Source organism: Bos javanicus, chromosome 8, assembly GCF_032452875.1.
Source record: "Bos javanicus breed banteng chromosome 8, ARS-OSU_banteng_1.0, whole genome shotgun sequence".
NCBI lineage: Eukaryota > Metazoa > Chordata > Mammalia > Artiodactyla > Bovidae > Bos > Bos javanicus.
The window spans coordinates 86,775,325-86,801,272 of record NC_083875.1 but is presented as its reverse complement, the minus strand read 5'-3'; the positions used below and the strand labels follow the sequence as shown (position 1 = coordinate 86,801,272).

At 40.4% G+C, this 25,948-nt stretch overlaps 1 protein-coding gene across 3 annotated transcripts in view; it reads right to left on the bottom strand.

Annotated features, from left to right (window-relative positions):
- The window catches only part of ROR2 (receptor tyrosine kinase like orphan receptor 2), a 245,874-nt gene that overhangs the window by 18,462 nt on the left and 201,464 nt on the right, over positions 1–25,948 (bottom strand). For all 3 annotated transcript variants that reach the window (XR_009738161.1, XM_061426275.1, XM_061426276.1), the window contains exons 3-4: positions 18,559–18,846; positions 17,740–17,770 (exon numbers count right to left, since the gene is read on the bottom strand). Coding sequence is in view for 2 of the 3 variants with exons in the window: in XM_061426275.1 (XP_061282259.1) it covers positions 17,740–17,770; positions 18,559–18,846 (319 nt within the window). In the remaining variant the exon portion in view is untranslated. The remainder of the gene's footprint in view (positions 1–17,739; positions 17,771–18,558; positions 18,847–25,948) is intronic.

The window sequence follows — 25,948 nt, the reverse complement described above, 5'->3', positions numbered from 1 at the left end:
TGACAGGTCAATGGAAAATTTCCAAACTGAAACAGAGACATAAAGATCTACAAAAAATTAAATAGAGCTTTAGTAAGTTATAGAAAAGTACAGGAGATCTAACACATACAATCAAATTCCAGGAGGAAAAGGGAGATACACAGAGTTGGGGGGAAAGGTTTGAAGAAATGATAGCCAAAATTTCCCCAAATTTGATTAAAATACAGTAACACCAATTAAAGAATGTACGTGAAAATTGAGCAGAATAAATACAAAGGAAACCATGACTGCTGATATCACAGTCAACTTGCTAAAAACTTAGGATAAACAGAAAAGGGAGGAAATAAAAACTAATGGCTGATTGCTCATCAGAAACAATGCAAAACAGAAGATGGGAGAATGACAGCTTCAGTGTACTAGCAGAGAAAAATGAAATGTGAATCTGGAATTCTATACTCAGCAAAAATATCTTTCAAATAAAAGGGCCTATTAACCAAGAGACATAACATGAATGAACCTAATTATCAGAGTTTCAGAATTAACAGAACTAGAGGACAAAACAGAAAAATCCATAATTACAGTTGGAAATTTTAATACCTGTCTCTCAGCAATTAACTGAGGCAGGCAAAATTTAGTGAAGAAACAACAGAAACACTAACACCCCCTTGACCCTTGGATATTTGTAGAACAATATACCCAATAAGACAGCATACATGTGTCAGCGTACATGGCAGTTCACCCACACAGGCCATATGCTTTTCATAAAATAACTCACAATAAATTTTAAAAAGTGAAACCATAAATTTCTGATTACACAGAATTAAGTTAGAAACCAATAACAAAAATACATTTATAACTTCTCCAACTGTTTGGAAATTAAGTAGCACACTTCTAAATAACCTTTGTGCTCAAAAAAGAAAATGTAAGAAAAATTAAATAGTATTTTAAATGGAATGAGAAAACACAAAATATGAGAAATGAAAACAGGATACCCCAAATTGTGGAATGTAGCTAAAAGAGTAATTAAGAGAGAACTTCATAGCCTTGAATGCTTAAATTCGGAGAAGGCAATGGCACCCCACTCCAGATAAGATTTTACACCTTAAGAAGTTGGAAAAAGAATGTCAAGTTGAACCTGAAATAATTAGAAGCAAATACTAATGGTGAGAGAGGAAATCAATAAAATAGAAAACAAACAATAAAAAAATCAATAAAGCCAAAAGTTGATTCTTCAAAAATTAATGAAATCGATGCTGCTGCTGCTGCTAAGTCACTTCAGTCGTGTCCGACTCTGTGTGACCCCATAGACGGCAGCCCACCAGGCTCCCCTGTCCCTGGGATTCTCCAGGCAAGAACACTGGAGTGGGTTACCATTTCCTTCTCCAATGCAAGAAAGTGAAAAGTGAAAGGGCTAACACTGAGAAAAAACTGATTAAAAGAAAGCATACATTACCAACACCAGGAATGCACAAGGGGACTCACCAAAGACTGAATGTTAATGATAATAAGAAATTTATGAACAAATAAATGAACATACCGGACAATTTAGAAAAAGATGATAAATGACAATATACCAAAATAAGTACAAATAGGAATAAAAACTCAGATTAGCCCCAAATCTCTTGGAGAACTTGGAGTTGTAATCAGAAACCTTCCCATGATTAAGACTCCAGTCCAAAATAAAAGAAACTGGTGAATTCTATCTAGTATTTAAAAAAGAAACTTCAGCAATTTTAAATAAACTCTTTCAGAAGATAAAGAGTAAGATGTACTTTCTAGTTCATCTCACAAGGCAAACGTACCTAGATACAAACAGTTGATAAGTATGCTCCAAGGACATTATAGGCCAGTAGACCTCCTGATCAAAAAGGCAACAGGGTCCACTAAACACTAGCTAACTAGACTGAGCAAAATAAAAAGACAATATAGAAATGGGAGTGAGCCAAAATGGGTTAACCCAGGAGCACAAAGTTACTTCATTTAAAAAACATTTAAAAAACAATTACTGGAAACACAGAGTCAAAGAGAGAAACCATGTATTAATTTCAGTTAATATAAAAAAGTCTTAGTTGCTCAGTCCTGTCCAACTCTTTGTGACCCCATGGACTGTAGCCCGCCAGGCTCCTCCATCCATGGGATTTTTCCAAGCAAGAATACTGGAGTGGGTTGCCATTTCCTTCTCCAGGGGATCTTCCCAACACAGGGATCGAACTCAGGGATCAAACCCCAGTCTCCCGCATTGCAGGCAGACTCTTTACCATGTGAGCCACCAGAGAAGCCCTAATATAAAAAAGGCAGTTGACAAAACCAATACTCATTCATTTTCAAAACTTTCAACAAAGAAAATAACTTTGTCATTCTAATAAAAAGGCATCTATGAGAAAGTCACAATGAATTTCTTACTTGTTCGTCTAGTCAAGGCTATGGTTTTTCCTGTGGTCATGCATGGATGTGAGAATTGGACTGTGAAGAAAGCTGAGTGCTGAAGAATTGATGCTTTTGAACTGTGGTGTTGGAGAAGACTCTTGAGAGTCCCTTGGACTGCAAGGAGATCCAACCTGTCCATTCTGAAGGAGATCAGCCCTGGGATTTCTTTGGAAGGAATGATGCTAAAGCTGAAACTCCAGTACTTTGGCCACCTCATGCGAAGAGTTGACTCATTGGAAAAGACTCTGATGCTGGGAGGGATTGGGGGCAGGAGGAGAAGGGGACGACAGAAGATGAGATGGCTGGATGGCATTACTGACTCAATGGACGTGAGTCTGAGTGAACTCTGGGAGTTGGTGATGGACAGGGAGGCCTGGCGTGCTGCAATTCATGGGGTCACAAAGAATCGGACACAACTGAGCAACTGATCTGATCTGATCTGAAGGAATATTTTCCCCATAGATATAAGAAAAAGATATCTGCTCTTACATTTTCTACCCAACATCACCATGAAAGTCCTAATCATTACAAAAAGGAGATAGATAGAGGAGAGATGGTAGATAGATAGATAAATAGCTGACAGATTAGAAACGAAGAAATAAAACTGTCTTCAGTCATAGATGACAGAACAACATCATAGAAAATTCTAATGAATATATTTAAAAACTATAAAAATTAATATGGATTTCATAAAGTCACATAAGGTCAATATAATCAATTATATTTTTACATTTGAGCAACAATTAGCAAATGAAATTTTTTTCAAACATCATTTACAATAACATTAAAAATATATGGAGGAGTAGTCAAACTATAGAAAGAAAACAATGGTGATTGTCAAGGGCTGGGGAGGGTGGAAATGAGGGTGGTTATTGTTTAATGGATATAGAGTTTTAATTTGGAAAGATGAAAATGTTCAAGAGAGATGTGATGATGGTTGCATAACAATGCATGTGTGCTTAATGCCTCTGAATTATGCACCTAAAATGTTTAAAGTACTTAGAAATAAACCTAACAAAATACGTACAAAACTTCCACACATAAAACGTCAAAATATTGCAGAGAGAAAGGAAAGAAAATCTAAATAAACAGAAATATATACCATGTTCATAGATTGGAACACTAGTAGTTTAAAGAAATCAAGTCTCACAAAGTACAGTATCACCCCATGAAAATGCTAGCAGACTCCTCACAAACTTCCTTTTATTACAAAATAAAAAATAACTACATAATGAGAAAATGTATTTTAACCAAGTGAGAAAAATTAGTATCACCAATAAGGGGCAAACTGATTAACATCACCAATAAGGGGCAAATTGCGAGAAAAATTAACATCACCAATAAGGGGCAAACCTTTAGATATGATACCCTGAGAAGGAAACATCACTTATGTTATTTCAGTAAAAAATGTATAAATAGAATGTAATTGTGAGTAAACATCAGTCAAACTGAAATTTAGAGATATTCTACACAATAACAGCTCTTCACTTATCGAAAATCTTAGTGCCATGAAAGGTCTAGGAACTACTGCAGAGTAAAGAGGACTAAGGAAACATGGTCAGGAGCCTGTATCCAGGAGCAGGGGATCTAAAGAGCATTACTGGGACAATGAAAGATATTGGAGTATGACTGGCAATCCAGACACCCCTAAGATGAAGCTGTTGTTCTGTAAGGAAACATTGTTGGTCTTAGGGAATATACACCTAATTGTTAAAGGGCAAAGTGGCATAATGAATGCAACCTACTCTCAGATGTTTCAAAAAACAATACTGGCAAACAGCTACAGAGGAAATGATAAGCCTATGGCCAAATGACAAAAATTGGTCAACCTAGGTAAAGACATATGGGATTAGTTATTACTATTCCTGTAATGTTTTTATAAATCTGAAGTTATTTCAAAATCAAAAGTTAAAAACATCCTAGTAGGCACTTTGGTAGAAATTGGCAAACTAAATCTAGAATTTAAATGGAAATGTGAAGGTACTAGAGCAGCCAGAACAATCATGAAAGAGAGTAAGAATGATGGAAGATTTCATACCTTAATTTTAAGACTTATATTTATCAAGATGATATAGTATTGGAATATAAGGATAGATCGATAGAACATAACAGAGAATTCCAAATGTATCTTCATATGTAGTCAAGTGATTTTTAATAAATATACTAAGGTATTCAAAAAAGACAGGATAGTCTTTTCAAAAATGATGTCAGAACAAGTGGATTTTTATATGGAAAAAAACAAACTCATTAACTCACACTATTAACTCACATTAATGGTGTGAGTTAATGGTGTGAGTTAACCCATTAATGGTGTGAGTTAATGGTGTGAGTTAACCCATTAACTCACACCATACACAAAAATTGCTTTGGAGATGATCACAGACTTAAACATAAAAGCTAAAATTAAAAGCTAGTAGAAGGATACACAGGAAAAGTATCTTTATAGTATTTAGATAGGCAAAAGCAAGGATTTCTTAGACATGGGGCTTAAATGAAAAAAATGATAAATTAGACTTACCAAAATTAAAATTTCCTGCTCGTCAAAAGAAAGCATTAAGAAAATAAAAAAGACAAACCACAAGCTGGGAGAAAACACATTATATATCTGACAAAAGAACTCCCATAACTCAATAGGCAGACATACAACACAGTGAAAACTGGACAAAAGAACTAACAGATACTCCACAAAAGTGTGTCCTTAGAAGATGGTCCCATTTTCAGTGATTGAGGAAATGTAACTGAACCATGATGAATCATCGCAACAAAAGGTACTAGAATGGCTACAATTAAATGACAATATCAAACGTTGGTAAGGATGTGGAGCAACTGGAACTCTCTTATACTGCTGATGGCAGTGTAAAATAGGACAATCACTCTGGGGAAGAGTTTGGTTATTTCTTATACAGTTTATATATACACATACCATCTGACTGAGCAATCTCATACCTTGGATTTATCCTAGAAAAATGAAAACATGTTCCCTAAAATTAAACATCCATAGCAGTTTATTTATATAACTGCTCCAAACTGGAAGCCCAAATGTTCATTAACAGGTAATAAACACATTGTAATATCTTCATACAACAGACTCTTATGAATAAAAAAGAATAAACCACAGAAAGTATCTTTCTGATGCTATATTTTGTGAAAAAAGCCAGACATAAGAGTCTCCCAGGAAAATGTAAGCAGCAGAAGGCAGGATATTTTAGTTTTTGTCTGTTTTTTTTCATTCATTGGTGGGCCCCCAACAACTTAAACAGGGCCTGGCATATAGCTGATCCTCAATATAAAATTGTTTAAAAAATGAATAGACGAATTAATGATTTTCTTGAAAATTAGGCATCATAACTTATTCCTCTCTACTTCTGAGATGAAATATTTACAGCATCCAATTATACTGATATCATATTTGATGTGGCAAAAATGTGAACTGAGCACATTTATTCATAAAATCAACACCAACATTCATGTTATGAAATAAAAGTCAGCTGAACCTTTCAGAAACACTGGATTTTGCAATGTCTATCCTTAACGCTGGGATCACAGGAGGCAGGGACACAGTGGCTCCGACACTAATAGTTCACTAGCAAGTAAACATTATTCTCTCCTACTATGTTCAGGCGGCTGGTCCCTCTCACATCAGCCTTGAAGACTGGTGACTTTTGGGTGAATCTGGAGGTTAGCATGTAAAAAGTTCTCATCCATGCATAACAGGGCATATTAGCTTATGTGCTAAGTTGCTCAGTTGTGTCCAATTCTTTGTGACCACATGAACTGTATCCCACCAGGCTCCTATCAAGAATACTGGAGTGGGTTGCCATGTCCTCCTCCAGGGGATCTTCCTAACCCCAGGATCAAACCAGGTCTCCCACATTGCGGGTGGATTCTTTACCATCTAAGCCACCAGGAAAGCCCAAGAATACTGGAGTGGGTAGCCTATCCTTTCTCCAGGGGATCTTCCCAATCCAGAAATTAAACCAGGGTCTTCTACATTGCAGGCAGATTCTTTACCAGCTGAGCTACCAGGGAAGCTCATACATGGGTTCAAATTAAAACAAAGAGTTACTGGAAACATTCAATGTGCTGCCACCATCAACTGCTAATATTATCATTACTGCTAAAGCACAAACACTTTCATTTGTGTCACTATGAGATCTGAATTAAGGAGAGTGTGTGTGTATTCTCTTTACCTGTGATTGGGTTTCGCCACTTACCACTAATCTTAAAATGAATTAAGTTTCTAATTTTTATTTAAGTTCTGCACCATGGGATTTAGCCCGAAGAATTGACTATGGGATTTAGTCTGAAGAATTAGCCGACGAATTGATGCTTTTGAACTGTGATGTTGGAGAAGACTCTTGAGAGTCCCTTGGACTGCAAGGAGATCCAACCAGTCCATTCTGAAGGAGATCAGCCCTGGCATTTCTTTGGAAGGAATGATACTAAAGCTGAAACTCCAGTACTTTGGCCACCTCATGTGAAGAGTTGACTCATTGGAAAAGACTCTGATGCTGGGAGGGATTGGGGGCAGGAGGAGAAGGGAATGACAGAAGATGAGATGGCTGGATGGCATCACTGACTCGATGGATGTGAGTCTCAGTGAACTCTGGGAGTTGGTGATGGACAGGGAGACCTGGCGTGTTGCGATTCATGGGGTCGCAAAGAGTTGGACACGACTGAGCGACTGAACTGAACTGAACTGAACTGATATTTTCCAGAAAAAAAGAACCTATCACAAGAAGTCACAGAGAAAAAAATTAGGTTGCCTTCTCCCCTCCTTCCAACTCAATTTGATTGCATGCTAAGTCACTTCAGTCATGTCTGACTCATGGACTATAGTCAGCCAAGCTCCTCTGTCCATAGAAGTCTTTAGGCAAGAATACTAGAGTGGGTAGCCATTACCTTCTCCAGGGGATCTTGACCCAGGGATCGAACCCAGACCTCCTGCATTGCAGGCAAATTCTTTACCATCTGAGCCACCAGGGAAGACCTCAATTTGATTAGTTGGTGGTTTAATGAATTTAACATCAAATGCTAAATGTTAGCCTTTTGTCTGAGTTAGTTTACTTTTACCAACTTGTTAGTAAGGCAGCTTGGTTTCTCCTGAAGTCATTTTTAAATTACTGGCTAGTCGGTTTGGCAGTTTCAGGGTTTTTTAAATTACTGGCTAGTCAGTTGGCAGTTTCAGGGTTTTTTTTTTTTTTTAATAGTGCTATTTTCCTGTAATTAGGATAAAGTTTGAACTAGGTTTATGACAACTTCCCCAAAATAGCAATGGAAGGACTCTGAGGTACAAAATGGCTGAGTTCTGTTTAGACAGGCGAATTGTGAGATGCCTGTGAATCATCCCCCTGGAGATGCCCACGATGGGGCCAAATTGGGGGGCCTGAGATAAAGAGATAAATCAGATTTGGAACTGGAGACACCAGGATCATGAGCATATGGGTGGAGAATGGCTGAAGCCTTGGAATTATCTGCAGGTTATGAAGCAATAAGTGCTCGGGACATGGCCTCAGGGAGAATGATTTCCCAGCGGCCAGTAATTAACATAACTTTTAATTGTTCAAAAAAACAACACACTTTCCTTTAAGCAGATGTTTAGTGAAGCACATTATGCATGCACATACTTGTGGGCCATCCTCGGGGTGGCCCAGGACAACCGAAGCTCAGGCTTCAGGGAGCACCCCCTGGATCACTGTCCTGCTACCCCATCAGCTGACTTCAGTATCACTAGGCTACCCCAGCACTGCATGTGTGCATCTATCATCATGAAAATAAAGCACTTTTTAAAAGAGCAGAGAGACCTGAAACCCACACATGAAATGTGAGACACGTAGCCTCACATTAATCCCCTTGCATTACCAAAACTGCTACCTGAGTAAGCTATAATCACCCAGTCTTTGAACCTACATCTGTGGAGAAACAGCCTGTTCTTAAAGCCTTTGTTCTCTATATACACACCCGCCTCACCCTCCCTTCAAATGGATGGAAGGAAAACACTGTTTTGATGGTAATAAATCCCTTAACCTCTGAGGATTTCCACCTCACCCCTCACCTCCTTCAACACACACAGACTGATGTCCAGTCAACTGCTGGCGTCCGTGTGTGTGGATGCGTGAGGGCAGCAGCCCAGGGAAGAGAGTGATGAGCCCGGAGGGGATCATCCTTGTTCACGGTTCAGAACCAGCGTGCCCCAGTGCTGACATGCTGTACACAGGGATCAACCAGGGCTATCTGATTATTCACCGTCTCAGTTCTCCACTTGCAGGTACAGCATATGCCAGCCGACCAACAGCAAAAGAGCTCTAACTGCTGTGCATTTTCTCAGGAAAGGGCCCAGGAGAACAGTCACAGCATCAGAAAAGCTACAGATATTCCAGAGACAAAAACAGAGAACATGGATAATTCTGTTTTAAGCCTGCTGATGTTCCCTCTTTTTTTGTCTTTGTTTCGGTCAAGTTGCCGAGATAATATAAAGGAGGTTAAACACAATCACAGTCAATGGGAAGAAAAGAATAGTGGCCACAAAAAGACAACTGCCTTCGACCATGAAGTATCCAAATAGAGGGTCATCTGCCAACACAAAGCGAGCAGATCAACTCAGTAGCATATTAAAAGAATATGTCATTCTGACCGAATGGATTTCACTCTAGAACTGTAGTTAATAATAGGAACTCTGTTACATAACATCATATTAATACCTTGAAAGCAGAACACTACACAATCACCTCTGTATCTAAAAAAGTAACTGCCAAAATCAAACCACCAAGCAATTCTGATAAAAATACAAACTGGTAAAATTCAGATGGAAGAATAAAATTAACAGTCAAGATAATTTAGAAGAATTGGTGTAGTAATAGTGAAAGTAACTCATCGTGTCTGACTCTTTGCGACCCCATGTCACATGTCCATGGAATTCTCCAGGCCAGAATACTGGAGTGGGTAGCCATTCCCTTCTCCAGGGGAATCTTCCCAACCCAGGGATCGAACCCAGGTCTCCGGCATTGCAGGTGGATTCTTTACCAGCTGAGCCGAGGTAGCTAGATTAGCCAGCTCAGGCTGCCATAACAAAATAGCACAGACTGGGACGCTTAAACAACACACACTGCTTTCTCACAGTTCTAGACACTGAGAAGTTCAACATCAAAGTGTCACCCTATTTAGTTCCCAGCTTTCAGACGGCTCCCTTCTAGCTGTGTCCCCACATGGCAGAGAAAAGAGACAGAGATCTCTAATGTTTCTTCCTCTTCCTATAAGGACACAAGTCCTACTAGGTCAGAGCCTCACCCTTATGATCTCATTTAACCTTAATAACATCCTTTAAGATGCTGTCTCCAATACAGTCACATGAAGGGGGATTAAGGCTTCAATATCTGAATTTGGTGGAGGGGAGCACAATTTAATCCACAGCAATAAGTGAGAATATTTCTCTACATATGGAATAAAGATATAATGTTAGAATATTGTGGTATTTATTCCAGGCACAAAAGCTACTAGAACAGAATCTAGAAGCAGATCTACACGTATTGAAATTTCACCAATGACAGAAGTGATATTAAATTTAATGATTACAGATGGGGCTATTCATTATATGGTGCCAAGGCAGTAGACCATTGAGATAGGAAAACATTACGGTAGAACCCTGGCTTATACCAGCTTAAAAATCAATTCTAGATGAAGTAGGAACTATGTAAAAATTATAACTTTAAACTCTTACAAAGCAATAAGGAAAAGCAAATATCCCAATGAAAATGGACAAAATACAGTTGATTCTGGTTGTCTATGACGGTTATTTTCTATATAGTCACCACAAACACTGAACTAGTAAATGCTGAGCCATTGTCCCTAAGGCAAATACAGAGATAGTTTTCCACAAGTCTCATCATAACATTTTCATCAACCAATCAATACATAACCTTGTTTTATGAGTGTTTCTGTTTAAAGACATCTTATTTAATGTGGTTAATGATTCATCAATAATGAGCTCTCAGCCAACAGCACTTAACTCATGCCTAAATGAAGCTTATCTAACATATTTCCTCCATAAGGCACATCACAGCCTTCTGGTGCTTAGGAACACAAGAAAGCACTTCATGCTGTATTGGGGCCACTCTAAACAGCAAAATCACCAATAAAAAGCACAAAATGTAAACAGACTCAAAAAAGGACGTGTGTGCACAGTAGGAGAGTTGAAACAAGATGGCAGGCCTCAGCTGCGAATGCAAGCATGGGGCAACTCAAATTTTTCACTGCTCTGTACATATCCATGAGTGACCATGAAAACATCCTGATTATTACTTTAGGGGTTATGAAGAAATTTTACTGAGTAAGAAAATTTTCAAGTATTGAATCCATAAATAAGAATAGACTGTATTTACATTGGCAATCCAATGATTATTAAACCAATACAAATATGTTCAACTTCAATATTTACTGGTGAAATCTAATGTAAGACTACTATAAATTACCACTGACACCCAAGACATTGGCACAGTTTTGAGTTCTGATAATACCATGTGCTGGGAAACATGAGGAAATAAGAAAATAAGAGCTTATGCTTTGCCAGTGGGTCTATGAAATTCTTTATTACTTTTGAAGACAATCTTGCCATACATCGGAGAAGGAAATGGCAACCCACTTCAGTATGCTTGCCTGGAGAATCCTATGAAATTCTTTATTACTTTTGAAGACAATCTTGCCATACATTGGAGAAGGAAATGGCAACCCACTTCAGTATGCTTGCCTGGAGAATCCTATGGACCAAGGAGCCTGGCAGGCTACAGTTCATGGGATCGCAAGAGTCGGACACAACTTAGCGACTAGAGAACAATAGTTAAGTATAAAGAAAATCTTCACCAATTACCAACTGTAAAATACATCGCAAATTCACTGATAATCATACAACAAAAATCAGAAGACAACAAAAAACAAAAGCTTATATACCTGGAGGGGGAAAAGATATAGCCAAAATGATATTCAGAGGAAACTTCATTGTTCTAAATGCACTTGTTTGAAAATTTAAAATGACTAATAAAGAAATTACTTTTTCAAGAAGTCAGAATGACATAAAGATCACTGGAACCACTACATACACATAAAAATGGCTCAATTTATTATAGAAAGAACAACCAGATCAAATGCTGGCAAACATTGCAGCAACCAGAATTCTCCTACCTAGTGGTGGGAGTACAAAGTGGTACAACTACCTTAGGGAAAGGTCTGGTATTTGTTACAAAGCTCAGCATATACATATCTGATAAGTCAGCACTTTGAACTCTGGAAATTTATCTAAAAGAAATGAAAATATTCATCAACATGAAAAGATGCAATCTTCCCAAGTGTCCATCAACAGGAAAGTGGATAAATCAAATGAAATAGTCAAACAAGGGAATGCCATTCAGCAATAAAAAGCAGCTGTCTACCAAAACATGTACTGCATAGACGATTTTGAGAATACTATGTCAAGTGAAGGAAATCACTTGACATTTAACTCAGATGACCATTATATCTACTACTGGGGGCAGGAATCCCTTAGAAGAAATCGAGTAGCCATCATAGTCAACAAAAGAGTCCGAAATGAAGTACTTGGATGCAATCTCAAAAATGACAGAATGATCTCTGTTCATTTCCAAGGCAAATCATTCAATATCACAGTAATCCAAGTCTATGCCCCGACCAGTAACGCTGAAGAAGCTGAAGTTGAATGATTCTATGAAGACCTACAAGACCTTTTAGACTAACACCCAAAAAAGATGTCTTTTTCATTATAGGAGACCGGAATACAAAAGTAGGAAGTCAAGAAATACCTAGAATAACAGGCAAATTTGGCCTTGGAGTACAGAATGAAGCAGGGCAAAGGCTAATAGAGTTTTTCCAAGAGAACTCACTGGTCATAGTAAACACCCTCTTCCAACAACACAAGAGAAGACTCTACACATGGACATCATCAGATGGTCAACACCAAAATCAGATTGATTATATTCTTTGCAGCCAAAGATGGAGAAACTCTATACAGTCAGCAAAAACAAGACCGGAAGATGACTGTGGCTCAGACCATGAACTCCTTATTGCCAAATTCAGACTGAAACTGAAGAAAGTGGGGAAAACCACTGGACCATTCAGGTATGACCTAAATCAAATCCCTTATGATTATACAGTGGAAGTGAGAAATAGATTTAAGGAACTAGATCTGATAAACAGAGTGTCTGATGAACTATGGACGGAGGTTCATGACATTGTACAGGAGATAGGAAGCAAGACCATCCCCATGGAAAAGAAATGCAAAAAAGCAAAATGGCTGTCTGAGGAGGCCTTACAAATAGCTGTGAAAAGAAGAGAAGCAAAAAGCAAAGGAGAAAAGGAAAGATATAACCATTTCAATGCAGAGTTCCAAAGAATAGCAAGGGGAGATAAGAAAAGCCTTCCTCAGCTATCAATGCAAAGAAATAGAGGAAAACAACAGAATGGGAAAGACTAGAGATCTCTTCAAGAAAATTAGAGATACCAAGGGAACATTTCATGCAAAGATGGGCTCAATAAAGGACAGAAATGGTATGGACCTAACAGAAGCAGAAGATATTAAGAAGAGGTGGCAAGAATACACAGAAGAACTACACAAAAACGATTTTCATGACCCAGATAATCACAATAGTGTGGTCACACACCTAGAGCCAGACATCCTGGAATGTGAAGTCAAGTGGGCCCTAGGGAGCATCACTATGAACAAAGCTAGTGGAGGTGATGGAATTTCAGTTGAGCTATTTCAAATCCTGAAAGATGATGCTGTGAAAGTGCTGCACTGAATATGTCAGCAAATTTGGAAAACTCAGCAGTGGCCACAGGACTGGAAAAGATCAGTTTTCATTCCAATCCCAAAGAAAGGCAATGCCAAGAATGCTCAAACTACCACACAATTGCACTCATCTCACACACTAGTGAAGTAATGCTCTAAATTCTCCAAGCCAGGCTTCAGCAATACGTGAACCATGAACTTCCAGATGTTCAACCTGGTTTTAGAAAAGGCAGAGGAACCAGAGATCAAATTGCTAACATTCACTGGATTGTCAAAAAAGAAAGAGAGTTCCAGAAAAACATCTATTTCTGCTTTACTGACTATGTCAAAGCCTTTGACTGTGTGGATCCCAATAAACTGTGGAAAATTCTGAAAGAGATGGGCATACCAGACCACCTGACCTGCCTCCTGAGAAATCTGTATGCAGGTCAAGAAGCAACAGTTAGAACTGGATGTGGAACAACAGATTGGTTCCAAATAGGAAAAGGAGTACATCAAGGCTGTATATCGTCACCCTGCTTATTTAACTTCTATGCAGAGTACATCATGAGAAACACTGGACTGGAAGAAGCACAAGCTGGAATCAAGATTGCTGGGAGAAATATCAATAACCTCAGATATACAGATGACACCACCTTTATGGCAGAAAGTGAAGAAGAACTAAAGAGCCTCTTGATAAAAGTGAAAGAGGAGAGTGAAAAAGTTGGCTTAAAGCTCAACATTCAGAAAAATAAGATCATGGCATCTGGTCCCCATCCCTTCATGGCAAATAGATGGGGAAACAGTGGATGACTTTATTTTTGGGGGCTCCAAAATCACTGCAGATGGTGATTGCAGCCATGAAATTAAAAGACACTTACTCCTTGGAAGGAAAGTTATGACTAACCTAGAGAGCATATTAAAAAGCAGAGATATTACTTTGCCAACAAAGGTCCATCTAGTCAAGGCTATGGTTTTTCCAGTAGTCATATATGGATGTGAGAGTTGGACTATAAAGAAAGCTGAGTGCTGAAGAATTGATGCTTTTGAACTGTGGTGTTGGAGGAGACTTTTGAGAGTCCCTTGGACTGCAAGGAGATCCTACCAGTCCATCCTAAAGGAGATCTGTCCTGGGTGTTCATTGGAAGGATTGATGTTGAAGCTGAAACTCCACTTTGGCCACCTGATGTGAAAAGCTGACTCATTTGAAAAGACCCTGATGTTGGGAAAGATTGAGGGCAGGAGGAGAAGTGGATGACAGAGGATGAGATGGCTGGATGGTATCACTGACTCGATGGACATGGGTTTGGGTGGACTCCAGGAGTTGGTGATGGACAGGGAGGCCTGGCATGCTGTGGTTCATGGGGTCACAAAGAGTTGGACACAACTGAGCAACTGCACTGAACTGAAGGAAACCAGGTTCAAGTGTCTACGTGCTACAGGATTTCATTTCTATGCAGTTCTAAAACATGTAAACTTAGCTCATGGTAGAAAAAAAGTCAGGACAATTATTGCCTGGGGTGGGGGAGTAGTGATTAAGAAGTTGGATCATGGAACTTTCTAGAATAATAGGAATGTTCTGTGCCTGGATAAGGGTTTATAGTGTAGAGGTTTTCACATTTTTGGAGCTTATTAATAGAATACATAAGATCTGTGCATTTCATTGTATGCAAGTTTAACTCAAAAAGAAGAGATGAGAATAGTAAGTACACAGATGTTGAACTCTTGTTAATGATTCCCATAATATTGCTAAGTGATATCATAATCCATAATGGTATGTAAAATATTTCAGGATAAGTGTACAAATATCTGCAACTTATTGAAATGAATAAAAAATTAGATGACTGATGAATAGAAATGTATGTAAAAATAGCCAACAGAGTAAAATGTAAATGGCAGCATCTCATTGGCAGGTATATGGATTGCATGTCCACCGTAAAATTCTTTCTACTTTTTCATGTGGTTGAATTTTGCATAATAAAATGTCATGGAAAAGAATATCTTAAAACACAAAGAAAGTGGTCCTTGATAGAACAATTTGATTTAGGTATTAATTTTCAACCAAATTTATCTAAAAATTCATTGCAATTCTAATCAAAATAACATCAGAATTCTTCAAGGAAATTAGTGTGTTCTTTCACAAGACAACATAAACACCCATACAATTACTGGCAATTATTAATAAATGACAGAAGAATATTAACTGCTACACAATCAAGAAATAAGACATTAATTTTTGTCATTGATTTCTATGATTTTTATTTTTTCAATGTTTTAATTACCTCTTTTTTATTGAAATATACTTAATTTACAATTTGTGTAATTTCAAGTGTACAACAAAGCCATTCACTTACACATATATATGTTTTTTCAGATTCTTTTCCCTTATAGGTTATTACAAAATATTGAATAGAGTTCCCTGTGCTATACAGTAGGGCCTTGTTTACCTATTTTATATATAGTAGTGTATATCTGTTAATCTGAAACTCCTAATTTATCTCTCCTCTCTCTACCCCATTATCCACTTTGATAATCATAAGCCTATTATTTATGTAAATAAGGTTTGTAAATAAGTTCATTTGTATCATCTTTTTAAGTTTCACGTATAAGTGATATCGTTTGGTATTTGTCTTTGTCAGAATTACTTCACTTAATATGATAATCTCTAGGTTCATCCATGTTGCTGCAAATGACATTGTTTCATTTATTTTTACAGCTGAGTAATCCCATTGTATATACACTACACATCTTCCTATCCACTCATCTGTCAGTGGGCATCTAGGCTTCTTCCATGTCTTGCTATTGCAAATAGTGCTGCTATGAACATAGGGGTGCAGGTGTCTTTTTCAAATTATGGTTTTCTCTAAATATACACCCAGGAGTGGGACTGCAGAATGATATAGTAACTGTTCTTAGTTGTTTAAGGAACCTCCATACTGTTCTCCATAGTGGCTGTACCAATTTACCTTCCCACCAGCAGTGTAGGAGGATTCCTTTTCCTCTACATCCTCTCCAGCAAGAAATAAGACACAATTATTAAAAATAATTAAGAAACAAACAATGTGAGGATCACGGGCAAAGACTATGAAGAACCAGCTGACAAAGAAGCACCATAAGCTAGGAAATGTCTATCACGGCCTCACTGGTGACAGAAAGGGAGAACAAAGCAGTCAGTATCAGTTTTCCTCCTTCCGAGCAGCAGAAATGAATGGATGTGAGAATCATCTTGGAAGATAAGAGAAATGGGTCCACACTGTGGCAGGGATGTGACCTCTGTGCCCTCCCCCACCCACCCGCCACTGGCAGGTTTTCTCTTATGAGAGGTGCATCCTGTGTCCCTGCCTGTCCTACTCCCCAGAATCTCCCCTAGAGAAACTGTCCACCAGCCTAACAAAGCGGCCACTGTGCAGGTGGGAAACAACAGGAATTCCCACAGACAGAGAGCAGGAGAAAGACCATCAGGGAAATGTAAAACACACTGACACTGTTAATTAAACATGTCAAGTTCAATATTAATTTATGTGAAAAAGTGAACAAAAGTGAGACGGTGCATTTCCCTACCTCAGCGCAACGGCCAGTGTTTATGAGGCTGCAGGGGGACACAGATAAGCAGACACTGCTTGGCTGACCAACACAGTGTCTGTGCCACTGCTCAGAACTTTGGGAGATGAAGCAATGGCCTGTCCAGGAAATGAGGAATCCACAGCCACTGCTAACCTCAAACACAGGGGCTGAAAAGAGTGATTCTCATGGACCTGTGATGTCCAGAGGAGAAAAGAGGCTGCATCAGCAAAAGAGAGGCCTGAGTTCACAGCCACAACTTGCCCGCAGCTAGGTGAAGACCAGTGAGCCAGGTTCTGAGCCTCAGTCTCCTCATCTCTGAAATGGGTCTGAGAACCCCTGACCCCCACCCCATGGTGGAGGCTCCATGAGCACACATTTCATAGACTGTAGCTGGTGGTACGGTTATGGGTGGTGCTGAGATTTCAGGGTAACTACCTCCCTGTTTGGGCTTCCCAGGTGGCACTTGTGGTAAAGAACCCACTTGTCAATGCAGGAGATGTAAGAGACATGGGTTCGATCCCTGGGTTGGGAAGATCCCCTGGAGGAGGGCATGGAGGGCACTCCAGTATCCTTGCCTGGAGAATCCCATGGAGAGAGGAGCCTGGCAGGCTATAGTCCATGGGGTTGCAAAGAGTTGGACATGACTGAAGTGACTTAGCATGCACGCATCCACTTCCCTGTTTCAAATATTCTTGGGACATCAGGGTCTTGGCAGCCCCGGCAGAATGGTCTGTACACTTACTCTGCCTCCTGTTGTCCTGTAAGGTCATAATCTCTGAAAACAACTATCAGTGTTTTTATGGCTTTTTCCCTAACACTCAACATGGAAAATACAACTGTTTTCAGCCCAAAGCAAGCACATTGCCATCCCTGTGTGAAGTCTAGCCAACCTCTAGCAAATTCAGCAGACATATGTTTGCCCAATTTATAACCTGGATTCTTACATAACGGAAGCCCACAAAGAATGAGAAAATGGTTTGAAGAAAGCAGATACTTACTGAAAGTTATGATTTGGGCTGTGTGTTGGACCTAAAATTAAAAAAAAAAAAGACAAGTTATTAATACTTCATGATTTGGAATAAATTTTTTTTCCAATCTGGCCCGTGGTAAAGGCAACCGCAGCCCAGGGTGCTCATTTGTGGTGAGCCATCTTCAGCCTCCAGCTCTGCCCCTGCCCAAGATTATATGCCAGGGATGGCAAAACCCACTGAGGATGGAAGGGGTGCTCTCTGTTGATGCAGAAACATCGAGAGATATTTTGGGAATTTTTGCTGTCTTTTCTTTCTTCTCATCCAACCTTGATTCACAAGATCTGTCTTACTCACTGGTGACAAAATGGTTGGGGCATGGTAGGGACCTCCTCATAACTCGGATGAAAGGGATACATCTCTGTCTGCCAGTTGATTGCTTTGTGCCACCTGTGATAAGTACAAGAGTACAGAATCGTGCTCACCTTCTGTTCCCCACCCATCCTCTGCGCTGGGTTGGGTTTCCGTGGGTGGGTGGGTGCCTGTCTGGATCGCCTGGGCCTCCCCCGTGGGGGTGACCTCCTGACACACAACATGTCTGGCATTATTTTCTGCACTCCAGGTTTATAGACCCCTCCATCTGCGTCTATTTTCTTTTATTACTAGTAAATGGGTAACAGGTTAAGCTGGGGACCTCATGCACAATGGGAAAGGCCTCGGGGAAGGGTTTTATTGATTTCCTCTCTGTTGCTTGTGTGTGTTCAGTTTCAAACTGCAAATTAATCTGTGCTCAGTGGCTGGGGACCTTCCTATCTGCTAAGCAATGTGCCCGGGGCCGTGCCCACTCACCGAGTCGCACAAACAGGACGCCGGTGGCAGTGATGGTCTTCACCCCGTTGGTGGCCACGCACTGGTAGTAGCCGGTGTCCGTCGTGTCCAGGTCCTGGATCCGCAGCCGGGAACCGTATTCCGTCTTGCGGATGATGACGCGCCGCGGCTCCTGCACCACCGGGGCGTCGTTCTTCAGCCACCGCACACTGGGTGGCGGGTTTCCGGCCACCTTGCAGTGCAGAATCGCTGTCTGGCCTTGGACTATGGTGATATTGTTAACTGGCTCCAGAAAATTCAGAAAGTACCCTGCAAAGGAGAAGAATCAGAGAAGAGCAAATGTCGGTGAGAACAGGGAGAAAGGGCTCCCTGGGGCGCCTTCTAGGAACTGCTTGGGGGAGGTTCTGACTGTCACATACAAACCTTCCACTCTCCTTATTGGCTTAATGGGGGTAATTATATTCTAGAATGTTGCCTCCACCACTGAAGGAGCAAATAGGGAATGGGCTGCTCCTGAAGAAAGACAGGGTGAGGTTCCTGATTGCCTCGGCTCACAGCATTCTCACCAACTGATCAATAAAGAACCTTGTTTTAGTGTGCTTCAGTTTAAAGACACTTTATTTAATAAGTACTATTGATTCATTAACACTGAGCTCACAACCAACAGCCCTATAACTTGGTCTGAAAGAAGCTTATCTAACACACACGCTTTCACCCTAAGGCACACTTGTGTTTACGGCACCAGACAGGACTTCAGCACCATTACTGGGAGCATTTTAAATAGCCAATCACCAACAAAAAGCACAAAAATGCAAATACATGGCACTAAACAGACCATGGAAAGGACATTTGTTTACAGTATGAGCTGGGGCATTAGACAGAGTGTTTTGTACAAGCTCATCAGGGAACATGTGAATCAGCAAATCAAAATTTTGACTGCTGTAGGCATGTCTATGAATGCTGTGAGAATTGATTTGGGAGTTACAAACACATTTTAGGTTATAAGTAAACTTGAAAATACAGAATCTGCAAATAATGAGGATCACATTCTCTCTGCAAGCACTAAATCTAATCTAACCTCACTAATTTATTAAGCAAATTCATGCTCAGAAAGTCCATCCTCTTTCCTACCACACCATCAAGCACAAGCCACAATAAGGAAATGAGAAGAAGAAAGTGTGTGACAAAACAGAGACATCCTCACAAACAAGCTAATCATTGGTCTGAACAGAACAAAAACAACAAGGCTGAGTGTTGCGGAAGGCTCTGTCCCACTGCACCAGGGCAGAACCAGGAAGAAACCATCCCAGGTTCGAATTCAAGAGGGAAAACAGGGCCTAAAGGTACCCGAAATACAGAGCAAGTAGGGCTGGAAATGCTGCCCTGGAATGTGGGGCCCCATTCAATCACAGTCAGGAGCTCTCAGCTAGTGACACAAACCATGGGGAACAAGAGGAAGTGAAACAGACAGCAGTTGGGAGGGATTTGTGCGTGTGTCTGTGTGTGTGTGTGTGCATGTGTGTGTGTGTGTGTGCACGTGCTGCTGGTCAGGGGCTGGAGGGATACTCTCTGTTAAGATAAACATGCACACTAAAATTCCATAACACCAAAAAAACCCACTAAGGCTAGAGAGACAAGACAATCAATCATCAGGAGATGAGATCACTGCAGACAAACTAAGACAACAGAGCAATCTGAAAAAGACTATAAAGGATAGTACTGTTCTAAATCTTGTGTCTTGATTTCTGGTTGGTCTCTTTTTCGTTTTATTTAATGAAGAAGAAGATGGAAAGATGGCACATATCTGTATTACTGATTTAACTGGATGAAAAACTATAGGATTTCTAGTGGACCCCGGGGATAAGTTTCACAGGCCGGGTGAAGGAGATAGGAAGAAGCTGAAGAGGCAGGAGGCTGTGAAATTCAAGATGAAGATAGTTTCCCTTCACAAGGGAGAGTGGGTAGATATCTGTGTAGAGAGGTGTCACTAAGTAGGGCTGATTACTATTTGTGATTATTATTAACAACATTATTAGGTTCAACTTTATTTTCTGCTAGCCAACCCCCTTTTTAATGCAGTGAATTAAGTTGTACAAGAGAATTCTTATTGATGACACAAAGCCAGAAGGTAACTGAAATGTTAATGACAAAACTCTGGAAAGAGGCTAAATCAAGCAGGTAACATTCTGGATGTCATGGTTGTTCACTAATCATACAGGCTCAACTTGGGGAGACCTGCGTTCCTGCTGAGGCTCCTGCGCTAGATCCTGCATTTTTGAAACCAAAATGAGATCTGATCTGACCGTCCGAAGCAGTTGCTATGGTATAATCTGGGCTGCCCAGATTATAGCAAACACGTTGTTTCACTGTGTTCTGGCCAGAACCCAAGTAGTTACAAGTTGTTTAAGATTCAAATGCTTCATTAAGGTTTCATAACACTAAAAGCACAGTAGGGCATGTAAAATAGTCACCAAATCATAACTTAAAATAGCAAATGACATATTAGATTAAAGTCACCATGATCTCTTCTGTCTGGTACAAGTTTAATTATACTTCTCATCTCTACCCTGATGACAGTTTTTCCAAAGGCCTTTGACACTCCATGACTTCCTGGGAGACACAGACACAGGAGTGTAAGGATCTGTGTCTCCAAGCTGACTAGCAAAAATCTAAAAGGAGCAGGCCTAGGGTTCTGAGGGCTAAGACTGAGTCATCTATTTGGAGGACTGGCTTAAAAGCAGTTCTGCCACCACCTTCCTCCATTTCTAGGGTATTTGCATACATCAACTTGGGACATCTCCATTGATCATCTAAATATCTTGAAAGACATAGGAGGATCTTCTTCAACGTGGAAAAAAAAATATGAATCAAGAAAGAGAAGAAAGGGAGAGAACCTCTCAGAGGAGAAAGTTAAGGAGAGGGTTCCTTTTGTACAACTTATAGAAGGAAACCTGGGGAGAGCTCGAGACTGTCCAGTTACTCTATACACAGACTCTCATGGTCTACTTCTTTTCAAGAATATCTTGTTTTTTCACATTGAAGGAGTACAAAAACCTGAAATCCTTCTCCGCTCCAGTGAACAGCTTCTCCTACACCCCTGATTGATAACTGATGGTGGTTTTAGACCTAGTCTTTACTCCAGGAAGGCTCCTTTTCTGAGAAATGCAGAACAGGGAAGATGACCTCCTTCTTGGTTTGCCTTTCATGTGGGCACAGAGCATGTGATGTTAACCCTCAACCACCCACCGGGTGGGGCACTGTGAAACCATCTACAGTAAGTCCCCTACATTGGAACCTCCAAGTTTCAAACTTTCAAAGATTTGAACGTGCATTCGCATGTCTAATCATGTAAGTTGGTTCACGTATCTGGCATACACTGTCACATGCGTGCACGCTGTACATGTGGTTACACTTTTGTGTACTTTAGTGTAGAACTGTACAGAGTACAGTAGCATGGTATCTTTATTTCAAGCCCAGGATGTCTGGAAGCAAGTGCAAAAACAGTGGTGATGTAGCTGGTACTACTGTACTTTTCCAGGTACTATACTGAAAGATTGAAAATGTCTTCTTAATTTTTTGTGCTTATTTGTTTTTATGTATTATTTATATAGAAAATATTATAAACCTATTACAGTACAGTATTATACAGTATTATATAGCCGATTGTATTGGTTGGGTACCTAGGCTAACTTTTTTGGACTCATGAATGAATTGGACTTATGGGCATGCTCTAGGAACAGAACTCATCTGTATGTAGGGGACTTACTGTACACGAGTCAGATGGCTTAACCAGGGATGGTGCCAGTATTTCCCTTTTTGATGCTTAATCAACTCTAGCTAACAAGGACTGGAGAAATCCATTTGTACTGGAATCAAGCACCTTACACAGTGGATTTAATCTTTAAAGCACTCTTGATTATTTCTGTTTACCAATTTATAATTGATAAATTATATCAATTTATCTTGATTATATCTGTTTATGAAATATCCATAATAGGTAAATCCAAAGACAGAAAACAGATTAGTAGTTGCCAGGGGCTGGGGAAGGGGAATTTAAGGAGTAACTCTAAATGAGTGTAGGGTCTCCCTTTGGGAGTGATGAAAATGTCTGGAACTAGAAAGTAATGATGGCTGCATAACATTAAAAATGTAATCCTTAGGTCAGGAAATGTCTCCTGAGGAGGGGTGGGCATGGGAGACCAGGTGAACAAACCAGGTAAAAGCAGGTAGAGGGGAGGTGGAGATGCCAGGCAAAGGGGAAGAGGGCCACACTCCTGGAAGCATTCTTTCAAAAGTACTAGCCATCACCCTCAGCTTTGCTCAGACCTAGGGTAAGACTTCCTCTGATTTTCTCCCACCCTGAGGTGCCCAATTTATATGCATTCTCTTCACTCTTGACCAGATGAACACTCACTCCTAAAGTCACAGCTTCCTCAATTTACAGAAAATGAAGGGGAAGCTAGTGAAGTGATCTAATCCACATGTGGAGTTCTTGACAACTCTCCATTCTATACCATCTAAACCCATGGGGTTCAACAATGACTTCACATTGGGGTCACGTGGAAGCTGATAAAAATATCCACCTGCACATCATGCCACTAAGGGCCTGGGAATTTGTCTAAAGCTCTAAGTGTGCAGCCTAGACCCAGAATCCTGCTTTGAAGGGCTGAGGAAAGAGAAAAACAAAACCCATCCAAGAATGAACTTAAAGCTGATCAGAAACAACACTGAAAGCATTGCTGGAAGGGACACTGGGACTAGAAAGAAAGCTCCTAAGTGACCAGCACCTACATCTGGGGAGTTCCAAGTACAACAGCATTTAAAAGGCCTGTCCAGCTGGGAATGGACAAAAGGGAGGATCTCCACAGATACCATCCATGTCCCAACCCAGGCCTGAAATCAGCCTCCTTTATGCTCTATGAGAAACTCAGAGACCAAAAGCATGGGTGGATAACACGGCAACTTCATACATTCACAGCTCCCTCCCTAGGCAGGTAAATAATATTGAGCCCTCAGGAAGAAATCAGAAAGACAAATAATGAAGAAAATCTAATTTATACCCATTGTATCAAGGCTTCTGGTTCTTGATTCTGGTGCAAGGTTCTCTCCCTACCTACACTGTCCCTTACTTTGAAGGGGCGTGTCCCTTGCTTTTCCTAAAACACATCCATCCAACTGATCCCTCATTGTGCAGTCAGCCAAGAACCTCTTGTCCTCGGGTCTTTTCTATTTCTCATGGGTCAATTCTGTGCCAGAAAGTTACCTCTGCTGCTGCTAAGCTGCTAAGTCACTTCAGTCGTGTCTGATTCTGTGCGACCCCATAGACGGCAGCCCACCAGGCTCCCCCGTCCCTGGGATTCTCCAGGCAAGAACACTGGAGTGGGTTGCCATTTCCTTCTCCAATGCATGAAAGTGAAAAGTGAAAGTGAACTCCAGTCCTCTTGCCTGGAAAATCCCCTGGGCAGAGGAGCCTGGTAGGCTGCAGTCCATGGGGTCGCGAAGAGTCAGACACGACTGAGCGACTTTACTTTCATTTCACTTTCAAGTTACCTCTACAAAGGGTATTCTCCCATCAAAATAGCATCTATTCATTGCTAACCTTACCCCTAACACCACTGGTCTTGGCCTGCTACTATGGCAACATCTTTTTTTTTTACATTAAGATGATTGAAATACATTTTGACATCAGGAATAACAAATGTTACTTTGAGGGGCATATTTCTTAATTTCAAGGCTACTTCTCTTTCAGATTCAATTTAGAATCATCCTGATAACTTGCACTTAAAAATTGGGATGTTGATGGAGAGATAAGTGCATTTATTATGGGAAAACTATTAGATTTCTACATATTGTACAAATTTCCTACTTTTGCTGTAACACATTAGCACAAACTTAGTAGTGTAACACAACACAAATACACTGTCACACAGTTCTGCAGGTCAGAAGTCCAAAAATCAAGGTGTTGGCAGGATGGTATTTCTTCTGCAGGCTCTGGGAGAGTCTTTTCTTTGCCTTTCCCAGCTTTTGGAGGCCACCTGCATGCCCTGGCTCATGGTGCCTTCCTTATATCACTCTAACTTCTGTTTCCATGATCAACATATCTCCAACAAGTGGCTCTGACCTTCCTGTCTTTCTCTTATAAGGACCTCTGTGATTACATTGGGCCATACAGATCATCCAGGATCATTTCCACATCAAAATCCTGAACTTAGTCCCATCTGCACAGTCCCTGTCCTATGAAATAAGGTGACACATTTCCAGGTTCAGGGATTAGGACATGGACATCACTGATAGGTCATTATTCTGTCCCTCAAGTGTATTTTCGGAGAAGGCAATGGCACCCCACTCCAGTACTCTTTCCTGGAAAATCCCATGGATGGAGGAGCCTGGAAGGCTGCAGTTCATGGGGTCGCTGAGGGTCGGACACGACTGAGTGACTTCACTTTCACTTTTCACTTTCATGCATTGGAGAAGGCAATGGCAACCCACTCCAGTGTTCTTGCCTGGAGAATCCCAGGGACGGGGAGCCTGGTGGGCTGCCGTCTATGGGGTCGCACAGGGTCAGACATGACTGAAGCGACTTAGCAGCAGCAGCAGCAAGTGTATTTTTCTTTTACCTTGCCACTTGACTGAACTACCTTAGTTATGATAGTTTCTGAGTTGATTGTCTTGGATTTTCTTTGAAGATATCATTTTCTTCAAATAACAATAATACAGCCTTTTAGCTTCCAAAATTCATACTGCTCATATCTCCTCTTGCTTCCTATTCAATATTAATGATTTCTGAGCTAACAATTTTTAACACTGAAATGTTGCAGAGAAAAATACATATATTAACACACTAGCATGCATGTACACAACATCAAGATTTTATGCAAACATTTTACCATATTTGACTTTGTTGTTGTTGTTGTTGTTCAGTCACTAAGTCATGCCTGACTCTTTGCAACCCATGAACTGCAGCACGCCAGGCTTTCTGTTCATCCCTATCTCCCTGACTTTGCTCAAACTCATGTCCATTGAGTCAGTGATGCCATCCAATCACCTCATCCTCTGTTGCCCCCTTCTCCTCTTGCCCTCAATTTTTCCCAGCATCAGGGTCTTTTCCAATGAGTCAGTTCTTCACATCAGGTGGCCAAAGTATTGGAGCTTCAGCTTCAGCATCAGTCCTTCCAATGAATATTCAGGACTGATTTCCTTTAGGATTGACTGGCTTGATCTCCTTGCAGTCCAAGGGACTCTCAAGAGTCTTCTCCAACACCACAGTTCAAAAGCCATCAATTCTTTGGTGCTCAGCCTTCTTTATAGTCCAACTCCCACATCCATACATGACTACTGGAAAAATCATAGCTTTGACTATATGGACCTTTGTTAAAGTGATGTCTCTCCTTTTTGATACACTGTCTAGGCT